This window comes from Numenius arquata, chromosome 17 (assembly GCF_964106895.1).
Source record: "Numenius arquata chromosome 17, bNumArq3.hap1.1, whole genome shotgun sequence".
NCBI classification, from domain to species: domain Eukaryota; kingdom Metazoa; phylum Chordata; class Aves; order Charadriiformes; family Scolopacidae; genus Numenius; species Numenius arquata.
In genome coordinates, this window is record NC_133592.1 from 8,009,914 (window position 1) to 8,022,185 (window position 12,272).

Below are 12,272 nucleotides of genomic sequence, written 5' to 3' on the forward strand. Positions count from 1 at the left end.
GGTACCAATCTAGTTTTCACATGACAGCCTCTCTGCTGCACGGCTGATTACTCACTCAAGCAGGAACCAGCTCTGGAGACACATTAATGCACAACATTTCCTCCTGCCCTACTCCCACCCCATTTCCCGAGCAGAAGCAGACTTTCAATCACACTTCCCCGCTTTAATATTTAAAACCTTCCATGTGGGCAGCAGGACCGGCTGACCCTTCCACCCTCCCTGAGCCCTTTCCAAAGCAGAGCACAGCTCCCAGTTCCCATCGGGGAGACAGCAACGAGCGCTGAGTAGCTAAACCAAATTTGGGCTTTCAGATTTTAACAAGCAAGGCAGCGATTCTCACTCACATTTATCTCCCCAAAATCTGCACCTTCCTGAATCCTGCTTCTCCACTCAACCAAATACGTGGATGAGCCGTGCTGACTGTGACTTGCCCGGCCTTTTGGCCCCACAGCTTCAGCATTCCCCAAACGAGCTTCACTTCCCATCAGCGAGCTCCAAACACACGGAAAAGACCATCACCAATCTCTTTATTTTGGCTTATTCCTCCTCACCTCCCATGAGGTGCCAAGCTCCAGCCCGGAGGAACGGGGACATTCACCAACAAACCACTGTAAAAAGCTCACAGCTCAAAAGCCGCTGATGTAGCTCACTAATCCCCATGTTGAGGAGAGGAATATTTCATTTATTCCAGCCTGACTCATCCTCGCAATGTATTTTCCTTTTTCCGGGCAGCAAACCTCACGGTCTCTTTGCAGATCTTGTCCACACTAGGGGAAGAGACACTCAGTTTGAGCCACGGAGCCAAGTTCTCCTCAGAGCAGATTATCTCAACGTTTCGTCTCTCGAGCACACTCAGTTGAGGAAAGATTTAAAAAACAGAACAAAACAAAAACCTCATGGGTTTGCGCTGATTGTTGGCAACCTCACGGTGACTGGTGCTGGGCAAGAGACCTGGAAACTTCCTGCAATCTGTATTTTCTAGGATTATCTGTCCAGGAGTAGAGGGTAACTGGGAGGGAGCCATTTCAAAACAGAACAGAGGTTTCTGCAGCATCTTACAGTCGGACTGATGTGACTCAGGAAACCTTGATTTGAAGTAATTTAATTCACAGAACAGGATTTATTAGGTTCCTACTGGGCTGTAACATTTTCTCTCTTAATACTTTCCTTCTCCACCCACCTCTTGCTACAGAAAACAAACCCAAGTGGCTCAGGCAGCCTTAAAATGCAGTAGAACAGCCACGTGGGAGGACGCGAGAGGCCAGAGTGATGGAGGAGGAGAGCAGAACCTGGGAAACGTCCACCCCGGTTGTTCAGGGAGTCCCAGGGAATGAAGGCGGCTGGTCCCAGCTCAGAGGGGAATGAAACCACACAGGGTTTGGATGTTACCTGTAGAGCAGCTTCTGAATCACTTGTTTAACACACGTCAGTGCAACCCAGGACTCTGGGTTGAAAAAAAAAAAAAAAGGATAAAATTATGGATTTATTCTAACAACAGACATATTTCAGAGGCAACAACTACGCTGTGTCCCTCGACTGCTTCTTCTAGCAGTAGGTTACAAGTTTTACAAGGACAATTGGTCCGAAAAACCACCTGGGTGACACATCTGGGTAAAGCATTAACTTGTCGCCTCACCCGTTTACAACAGGAATTGTGAAATGGGTGCTTGTTAAAAGATTTTAACATCTTATTTTCATTTCACAAAGTCAGCCAAGAGAAATCAAGTGACTAATGTCACCAATGAACAGCTAAAACCAAAATCCAACGTGATTTTGCTGTTTAATTCTCCCTCTCCCCACACAAAGCTAATAAGTCACCAAGTTTGCCCACTAACACACACATAAATACTCAAACACTGAGTTTTGAGCTGATTTCTCTTTACTTCACAGTCTTGGCAAAACAAATCTGCATTCAAAAGTCATTTCACATTAATATATTAATCAAACATTTTCAAAATAAATATTTTTTTTTTTTTTTAAAATAACCATTTCTTTACATCACTGCAGTAGCAATTCTAGAAAAGTCAGTGCACGGACAGTAGCAATTTGATTAATCAGCGAGACTCAAACAAAAAGAAAACAGGAGGTGGACCTTTTTTTATCTCTCCAAGCAGGCTGCATGCAGCAAGTCTCAGGGGTTTCCTAGCACATCAGCTCTCTTCACACTTGCCGGGAAGGATTTTCACTCTCTCAGCTGTCAGAAGTCAGCAAAGGTCTGATTTGTGCAACATTTTACAACCTGGATTCCGATCGGTCCTGCAGAGGTTCTGCATATTAGAGTCGTCGTTAATGAGCTCAATCAATCAACGCTACGGAAGGGAAACGCTCGAACCCTCAGTCCAAGGAGCCCACGTTCGAGTTACTGGGAAGTAAATTCACAGCTGATCCAGGAACAGCGTTAAACAACCTTCATATGAGCAGCTCGGTTGTACCTAACAGCTTATTCCAACGTTTTGCATATTCTCTCAAGTGCATCCAGGGCAGAAATAAAGCAACTATTTTCTCCCCATTAGCTATTAATTAACAGTTAAATCACAGCAGTAAAATGCTTCACTGGCCAAAAAGTGTAACTTGTGTTACAGGAAAGAAAAAAAAAAAAGTGCATTATAGACTAATAAAGAGAATATTCAGGACTTAGTGATCTCAAGCCCACATGTCTAACTGGAAAAGAGACAAAAGAAAATTAGTGTTCCCATATGATCTGTAACTAGTTAGATGCTACTAATTAACCCTATAAAGAGTAGTATGTTTTCTTAAGAAGGGAAGCTCGTCAGCATCATTGTACACAGTGCACAGCAGAAAATTTTGGAGGGCTACCACATTATTTGCTACAATTGTCAGGAATGACTTAGCTAAAAAAAAACCCAAGGAAGTTTAACAGATCTCAAAAACCTAATGGATATCTATTTCCTTTAAGATCCCAAAGGTTCCCTTTGAAGCCCTTTCTCTGTAGCAGAGGGAAAAGTTGGATGTGACACTCTGGGTTGAGAGGAATACCCAGAGACACCCCTGTGTCCAGAGATGCTCTTGGCTGCATACTAAGGTAAATTCAAGACACCCCCAGTTCCCCCAAAAGCCTTGTTTCCATGTTATGAGCATGTTAATTATCAGTGTGGAGCAGTTATACTCTAAAGAGGTATAATTTATAAGTATCAAAAGAAACAGACGTAAGGGAAATGATCACAGGTGACGCGAACCTCCAGTTCTAGCAGAGGGAGAAGGTAACACTGCGGCAGGACAGCAACCCCTCAGGGCTCTGCGAGGGAACCCAGGCTTCCAAAATCTCTCCCCTTTCTCTGCACACATCTACCACTAGAGTCCAGGAAAGCTACCTGCCTCGGGGGAAGGCTCTACTCCTCAGTGCTATGGACCATGCCCCAAGATTCTGCCAAAGTGGGAAGTTAAGAAAGCAATGAGTTGTGGAGAAGCTCTCTGTTAGCTTATTGGTTTTTCTTGTCCTCTGGTGGGAAGTACGGAGGAGGGGGTGGCTGGTCCTGAAATAAAGACAATAAAAGAATCTCAATTCATGGCTAAGGTAATAAAAAAACCCAATCAAAAAACACAAACACCACCAATGAAAAGAACCCCAAATCAATTTAGACAAACTTTGCTGTGTCACTGAGAAAAAGAGCTGCTAAATACACACTTGGGCTCACACTGCAATACCAGAATAATCCAGGAACTTACCGTGGGCATGTAGACATTATGTGGGTTGACGGGGCTGTAGTAAGCACTGGCAGCAGCTTCGGCAGCCTTCGCTTCAGCTGTCACAGAAAGAGAAGTTACCAACTTGGCGACACACAGAGAACTTTTACAATCAAACGAAAACTCCACATATTGTCAGCCATCAAGCCTTACTAACAAAGCACTATTTGACCAATGCTCGAGTTGCAAAATAGCTACAACGAACAAAATTGAGCATTATCTCCTCCAAGTACTAAAGATTCAGTTGCCACAGAACTGTCAAGTCAGAGTGAAATAGTTCCAAGATTTAGTTTGGAAATGTCACCTGGGACTTGCCTGTTGGCCAACAAATAAACGCTAATGGCTGTTTCACCTAAATACAGACAATACCCCTTAAAAAACAGTCAACAACCCAGCCTTCTTGGGAGTGAGAACACAAAACAAAACAAAAATCAGCACAAGTTTATAGCAGCTCAGGGGATTCATAGTTTAAAGATGGTAATTTATTAAGATAATTCAGATCTTCTCTTTCTGCACAATACAAAAAAGTCTTGTAAAACTATCTGGATCAGTGCCACTTTCCAAATCATAGTTCAAAGATGACTGGTTTTTTATTCAAACAAAAGAGAGAAGTTAAAGATATTTGTCTGGATAAGAAATTATCCTTGAGAGATCTACAGTTCTGTCCAACCACAAAAGCTCTTTTTTTTGGGTTGGTTCCCGACCCTTTTAAGACCATGTTCGAAATAATTTTGATAAATTCCAAATGAGTGAAAACAAGACTGACTTTTCCTCAGCTCCTTTCCATTATCTATTCCTCTGTTTAATATCATTTAAGCAAAAGTAACCAGATTAGAGTGAAATGGGGGGAGGGGGAGCAAATAACAGCAAAGCCACATTTGCTAACCAAAATGGAACAGAAACGTATTTCACCATCAATTTCTTTTTATTCATCTAACAGAGCAAGATTATCACAACAGGAGAATCATAAACTGTATCTTTTTTCTGCCACAAGAATAAATCCAGCTGCAAAATATCCACTAATGGTATCCACCCTGGAGAGAATCGGGCTGGCCTCCAGACTGAGCTGAATATACAAGGCTAGAGATTAGGGGAGCTCCTTCATCCCTCTCCTGAACAATTTAAACCTCTAAATGGAGCATCTAAGATGACTCTAAGTTCCCCAAGAGATAACAGACAAGAAACAATGTCTGTTTCCTGGGTAATAAAACCATTACAAGCTAATTCACCTGAACATGCTTCTTACCTGCAGGAGTGGAGGGCACGTCTGGGCCGCTGACAGGGGGGGGTTCCATGGGCCCCGGGTACGGCGGGGGTGGAAGCTGCATGTAACCCATGTCTCCAGCAGCCACAGGGGGGCCGGGATAGAACTCTGTCAGGAAAGAAAATAACACAGCAAAAGACTTAGCTCCTTTGGGTGGGTCACAGCACGCAGCCAAAACAAGCCAAAGGCTCAGAAAGTAAAGTTGCACGAGGCATCAGATCCAATCTAAAAGACTATGTAAAATTAGTGGTTCTTCCCTCTTCTTCCCATTTTAACTTTTGCTAATTAGACTAGCCTCCATCCTCAATTCCCGAACTTACCCAGAGGAGGTGGTGGGTAGGGATAGCCCCCATTAGCTGCAGCTGGTGCGAAAGCGTAGGATCCATTTGGCATATAGGAATAGCCGTAAGCTCCATTGGGTATTTCGCCTCTGGAGACTGGAAAAGTAAAGATAAAGCTGACCTCATGAAAACATCAAGCCAGCACCAAATGCAGGGAAAGATCTCCAACAAACTTAAAGAATCCTTATCTGAAAAACAAACAAGCTCCATCCCAATAAATCTGCTGATACTTGGATGCAAAAAAAAAAGTATTTTTTAAAACAAGCAAGTTCCAGATGCAGCTGGAACTCACATGGATTTGAATCCAACCTGCCCTAACCTAAAATTGCCCTTTTTGCGAGGTGAAGGCAAGGCCTTCTGAAACCACAGAACTGTACAGCAGACACCGCCCGACTCCCGTACCTTGAGATGCCACTTGCAGCATGCGCTGCCCAAACTCGATTGCGCCCCCAGCTGAAAAGGTCATCTTGAACGTGGCGGACCCTTCCCAGCCGCCTGCAGGGAGGAAAGACAGAATTCAGATGGAAGGAGAAGCTGTTTCAATGCTATATAGCTTCCATGCTTTATCTCTATACCTGCCCAGTATATAATTCCTTAAAGAGCTTATCCCAAATATCTAAGAAAAAAAAAAATATGCAGACACTGTGGCAGAATTACCCTATTATCAGAAAAAAAATATCACATTGGGCAGTATTTTCATGTCAAGAGACACCTGAAGAAACATAAGTGAGGAAGACATTCAAAAGCTTACTGAAGTTGTGCCTGTTTCCACAGCAGGCACACCACACCAGCTGCTGACAGACCAGGCTATCAGGAGTGTGGATTTGCTCTAGCTTCGTATAAGATTAGTGCAGAAGACAGGGATTTTGTTAATCCCATTTGCTAAAAAGCCTTTGCAACTACACCTAACTGTCAGTTATAAATTAGTTTGGGAGTCTGAGTGCCCAATGAAGCAAAGAGCTTAATGAAAAACATGGCTCACATAAATCCATTAAGAGTCCATGGAAGATATTTCAAGTCAGGATAATAATAATAAAAAAAATATTAGTGACATCTCATATTACAGACTAAAAAAGAAAAACATGCACAGCCCAGAGTCCCAACAATGCATCAAAGCAGAAGCTGTGTCAGTGTTGAAACAGGGACATGTAGATTAAAGAGCCTTTTGAGCTATACCAGACTCTCATGGCTGTTAAAGCAACTTCCTCATTAAAGGAGACAGCCTCTGGGGAAAACTCACAAAGATTTAGCTAAAGCCGTTTGCCTTTCACAGAGTTTAGAGTTTGTCGTTACTGCTCGGGCCTCCTCTCACACTGGATGGTCCCACTTTGCTCCCATACAGAAGCTACGATGCTGATTTCAGGATTACAGACTGAAGTCTCCTAAGCACCGCAGGGTGACTTCAGTGCCACAACTAATAGCCTAAACCAAGCTGGGGATGAAAGAGTTTACTGAACTATGTGCCTTTGGTAAAAAGTGGAAGCATGAAACAGTGATTAAAAAAACATTCTTGAAAATGTCTACCACAACCTCCTCATTGAACATAATACGAAACCGCCCCTTGAAGATTCCCTGATTTTAAGACAGCCCATTCTCTTCCAAGTGTCATTTTTACTGCTAAGATGCACTATAGCAAAAGCATGCTTTTCCTTGAATTGCACACCAGGAGAACAGAGCTCTGGAGATCTGCACCTGAAAACCCAAACAGATCCAGAAAGGATCACAAGTCTTTGGCACAGGAGGACCTGGATGCAGAACTAACAGGTAACCCCAACTGACCAAAGCAAAGTGACATCCTCATTCCCTGACTCTGCTCTGATGTTTACTCAGTGAGATCACTCGTTCTGAGTGCACTTGGTCTTTTGCACAGAGAGCAGGAATGAGATCGGTTGCAGAACAGATCTGTTCACTGTAACTGTAAGGGAGCAGATAAGGGGAATATTTTTAGCTGCTGGTTTCAAAGAAAGAAACATAATTTTAGCAGTGCTTTAAAAACCCACTTGGTCAGTATCCAGTTTGGTTACACCGGATACTTTGCTATGAATTGTGTAGTTGAACTAAGATAGAGAACATAGATCTGCACTATACATACCTCCTGCCTCTGCTTTCACTGTACCCTTGATATAATTTGCTCCAAAGACTGGCTGCTTAATCTCACAATCTTTCAACAAATAAAAGGGCATCACGAAAGACTGCATTGCATCCTTCCCCTTCGATACAAAGATAACCTGAAAAGAAAATAGCATTACAAAGGGTATTTAGAACAGAGAGGAAACACAGCCCAAATTTATTATCTGAAGAGACTTTTCGATGGACTGAAACTCCCTCCCACATCCGAAGCTCTGTCAGTTCTGCAAGCCAGAAGCTACACAGAACAGCCACAAGGGTAAACTGAAGCCCCGAGGCAATAAAGCCTTCCAGGAAGGCTACCCTCGCTCAGATAATACTCCTCCCAGCTTCCACAGAACTCGCTGCTCCACACAGCTATGATTTAGTAGCTGTGCTCTTGCATTCCGCATTTCCAGACCATTGCTAATTTCCAGTCCCGAAGATGCCTGGTAGACTAAACAGATGCCTGTATAAGAACTAATCAGATTTATTATCTTTTGACAAACAGATAGGATATGCAATGAATTCATAATGCTCCCCAGAGGGGGAGGATGAGCCATACTTCAAGGGGTAGTAGATTATCCTGACTTTCATGCACTGAGGACGTTTAAATACAGAATCGCAAAGAGCCCTTTATCTCCTTACACAAGATAAAGCCTTTTACTACTTACTCGGTAGGGAGTCAAGAAAACACTCCCTTTCTTGGTCCCTTTGAAGGCATCTGGCATAGGTTCGATATCACTGAAGGTAATTTCTACGTGATCGTAGGTCATCAAAACACTGCAAACAAGATGAGAGAGCAGACACGGTGTCACAGTGTTACAGCTCAAGGCAGAAGTGCAATACACATGTAAGTTTACCGACCTACCAAAACAGGCTTTATCCTCAGGCCAGTACTCGGCAGACAAAATCAGTCTGGCTTGCATTTTTTTGATGTTGGCAACAGCAATTTAAGTAGTGCTGGCTGCTTGTTCTCAGCCTTGTGTTCCCTCCTCAGTGTGCTGGCACAGCTACCGCAGTCTGCACAGCCAGTGAATTTAGTCAATTGAACTGATCAAACTCTCGAGACATAAATATATGTATTTTTTTTTAAGGTGTTGCATTTCTGCACACAAGTGTGCAGAAATTACTGTGCACACATTACTGCACCACAAGCAACACAACAGAGGAAGGACCGCTAAGCAGGAACTGCTCAGGCTGCCTTATGCAACACGGCTGTTGAAGGTCTAACCACAGCTTAAGCATCTCTGTCACACAACTGTGATCAAGAGGAACTCCCCTTTCTTGTCACCAGACTTCACTGACCCGCGTTGTCCGCACTGACTCCTTAATTCTCAATTAGAAACTGACCTGATTAAAACCAGTGCAATACCCTTGCACGGATACAGAGGGTAACTTGTATTGACATAACAGCATCCACATTAGGGACTCTAATCCCTAAAGCTGGAGAAACCTCCACCGCTGTTATCTTTGGCAGCTTACGTGTTACCATCCTCAGTCACTCACCTTTCCCTCCAGCAAAAGCTCTGGATGGGCACAGGGGCCGGCAGCTCTGTCCAGGCTACAGCATTATCAGCTGGATCAACAAGCAGCCTGTGCTACAGCACAAGAGGTACCCCCTGATCCAAGGCAGGCTGACAACTGGGAACAGTAACACATTGAGCTGCCGCTGTTGTTTGTTTCAGTGAATGCAAAAAGCCCCGGAATTGATTTTACTAAATTCTTCTAAGAAGGGTCACATCCCAATGGTAACTCAGGCGCAGAATTCCTGTACCAACGTTTAACTGGCCTCATGGAAAGAAGCCCTGAAGAATGAACTTCTCCTTTGTCCCAGAAGCAGGTGACTGCCACATCAGAACTGAGACACTGGCAGACACAGAGGGTGAGGACAGCCCATTGCCGTGCAGACAGAGGCAGCTCTGTGGAGGCTTTCTGTTTCCATGGTTATAGCCCAGCACCTTTTTCCAACACTGCCGCTGCTTCCCAAACACACGGTGGGGGTGTGCGCGCGAGGAACCCAGCAAACCTAACCGGGCAGGAGGCCTAGCAGTTCCCAAGCAGGCAGCCTCTTCAACAGAGGCACAGCGCAGGGGCAACATCTCCCGCAGCACCGGGTGGCGAGAGAAAGATGAGGCTTGGGTCCAGGCCAGAATCACCTGGTTGGGGACTGAGCTCTGCCAGCCCTCACTGAGCGCTCAGGGGGGAGGCTGGGGACAGCAGTACGAGCCAGCAGCAGGCAGGGGGGGCGGGCAGGGAAGGGTGTCAGGAGGGAAGGCCCGCGGCTGCGGCCTAGCAGCGCTCCCCCGGGGGAGACCCTTGGGCAGGGGGAGACGTGCAGCCCCAACAACCGTAGGGAGAAGAGGGGAGGACGAGCCCACACACGCCGGCACCAAGAGGGTTAAACCACCCCCCCAAGCCCCTCGGCACCCCCTCCACCCCCCGCTGCCCACACAACCCTGAGGGGGGAAAGAAGGGAAGAGGGTGGAGACAGTTCCCCGCTGCCCCCCGGCCACCGGAGGGTAGGTAGGGAGAAGGGGATGGTGTCTCACTTCTCGCTGTTGTTAACGATGACGCCGCCGCCCTCCGAGTGGTTCCTGTTCAGCGCCATGGCCGCCGCCTTCCTCCTCCTCCTCCTCCTCCTCCTCCTCCTCGCAGCGCCGAGCCCACTCTGCGCCTGCGCGGCGGGACGCGACGGCGGGAGCGAGGCATGACGGGACATGACACGCGGTGCATGCTGGGACTTGTAGTCCCCGGACCCCCCCCACCGGCCGCCACGACACCGGCCGGTGTCGTGGCGGCCGGTGGGGGGGGTCCGGGGACTTTTCGGTTTTAGGGGTGCTTCCCACCTCTCTCAGGCCAAAACCGGGTCCGCAGACACCTCCATCGCCCCCCACCAAAGCCCAGGTGGGGACAGCAGGCCCACGAGCTGTGGGGAACTGCTGTCCCAGGCCTAACCATCCCTGAGGAGACCCCCAGCCTCCACCCCTCTTGCTCCTGCCACAAGAAGGACGTTGGAGCAGGTCCAGCTGAGGTCACGAAGATGTTCCGAGGGCTGGAGCCCCTCTGCTGTGAGGACAGGCTGAGAGAGTTTGGTGGGGGGGTCAGCCTGGAGAAGAGAAGGCTCCAGGGAGACGTTAGAGCCCCTTCCAGTCCCTAAAGGGGCTCCAGGAGAGATGGGGAGGGACTCTTCATCAGGGAGTGAGTGGAGCCATAAGAGGAGGAGTAATGGTTTCAAACTGGAAGAAGGTAGGTTTAGATGGGATCTCTGGAAGAAATTCTTTACTCTGAGGGTGGTGAGACCCTGGCCCAGGTTGCCCACAGAAGCTGTGGCTGCCCCATCCCTGGAGGGGTTCAAGGCCAGGCTGGATGGGACAGAGCTGGGGTAATCCAAAGAAGCAGTCTCCTTTTTGGGAGAGCTCTCTGGCATGTTTATAAACCCATTAATCTTCTGATTACGTGTCCTGCTGATCCTATATAATAAAATTATTTAAGCTATTTGGAGCCCGCCCGATCTTGGCAGCAATTTTTCTGGCTTTTCTGCCCACAAGGACACTCCAGAATAGTGATGCTTTGCGGGTGGGAGTTGCAGAGCACGCCGATGGCATTCAAATCAAGCATTGGAATGGGCTGCCCAGGGGAGTGGTTGAGGCACCATCCCTGGAGGTGTTCAAAAGACGGGTTGACATGGTGCTGGGGGACATGGTTTAGTGATGTTTTTTTTTGTCAGAGTTAGGTTGATGGTTGGACTAGATGATCTTGAAGGTCCCTTCCAACCTAGATGATTCTGTGATTCTATGATTTTGTTTTAAAATGCTGTATTTTGCTGCGGTTTGCACCTCATTTTTTTTATCCTGAAGACATTTCCTGGCCGGCTCACTAGCGGGTAAAACATTTTCCCTCGGAGGCTGTCCAGTTTTGCATGCAAGAAGGGGCTGTTTGCGAGTCCCATGCAACCACAAGCGATTTTAACACTCCTTGGTGGGATCTCCCTGGGAAAAGCCCAGAATTAAGTGAAATGGAGACAAAATTGGATGTTCAGGAGGCAGGCAGGGCAGAATTGAGATGTTGGGTAGAGCAGACTAAAAATCATCCCACATATGTAATGGAGCTGCACATAAAATGAGGCGTAGCCCCTTAAAGATGCCTGCTCCATTTCTAACCATTTTTTTTTGTTTCAAATTTGATGCACGTTTTGTGCTTTGCACACTTCCAAACGGATTTTTGAGGCCAGCATTGGCTGCTCTCCATGCTGGAATCAATCCCATCTTCAAACTACCCCTTTTTATATTGGAGAGTGTTAAACTGGAAGGATTAACCAGTCGCCCTATAGGCAAGGCAGGACCCTGGCCGTCTGTCTGGAGGGAGGGAATCTGGGAGCAGGAAAACCCTCTGCGGCGTTTGCAGAGCTACAGTAGGGGTCTAATGTCCTGCCTCCAGGTGTGCAAGCAGGAGGAACTCTTAAAAAATTAATGATTGCATAATTTCATTAAAAGTAGAAGCCCTGCGAAACTAGTCATCTGTTTTGACAGGCTCCTCATATCAATAACTGACAACTGTATATAAATAACATACAAATATATATTGAGTATATGTTACCCTAAATTATATCCTTTTTTTACCCTAAAGTATTTCTTTTTATATGGATTTGAGTTTTTCCTTGCAGCTTTTGCAGCCCAGCCCTGTCTGAGTGCCTGAGGACCAGATGGTGCACGGGGGGGGAAAAAGCAGAAAAACTACATAATGGAAAACAGATTTAAACAAATGCAGTGACATAATCTGTAGAGTTCTTGGCAAGAAAAGAGCAAGTTTGTGCTTTTCATATCCGCTTTTTTTCAATAAGCTGTAAGTTTCCC

General features: G+C 46.1%; 1 protein-coding gene across 2 annotated transcripts; it reads right to left on the reverse strand.

Annotated features, from left to right (window-relative positions):
* Positions 1–1,865: 1,865 nt before the first annotated feature.
* Positions 1,866–10,083, reverse strand: WBP2 (WW domain binding protein 2). Of its 2 annotated transcripts, XM_074160126.1 has the most exons (8): positions 9,969–10,083; positions 8,091–8,199; positions 7,403–7,538; positions 5,713–5,805; positions 5,290–5,406; positions 4,952–5,077; positions 3,688–3,764; positions 1,866–3,494 (listed from the first exon to the last, which is right to left on the reverse strand). In XM_074160126.1, the coding sequence occupies exons 1-8, from the start codon at positions 10,025–10,027 to the stop codon at positions 3,441–3,443; spliced, it is 771 nt and encodes a 256-aa protein (XP_074016227.1). In that variant the 5' UTR covers positions 10,028–10,083; the 3' UTR covers positions 1,866–3,440. The 2 variants fall into 2 exon arrangements, with proteins under 2 accessions (XP_074016227.1, XP_074016228.1); XM_074160127.1 differs by lacking the exon at positions 5,290–5,406 and having other exon boundaries at positions 9,969–10,027.
* Between the last annotated feature and the right edge of the window lie 2,189 nt (positions 10,084–12,272).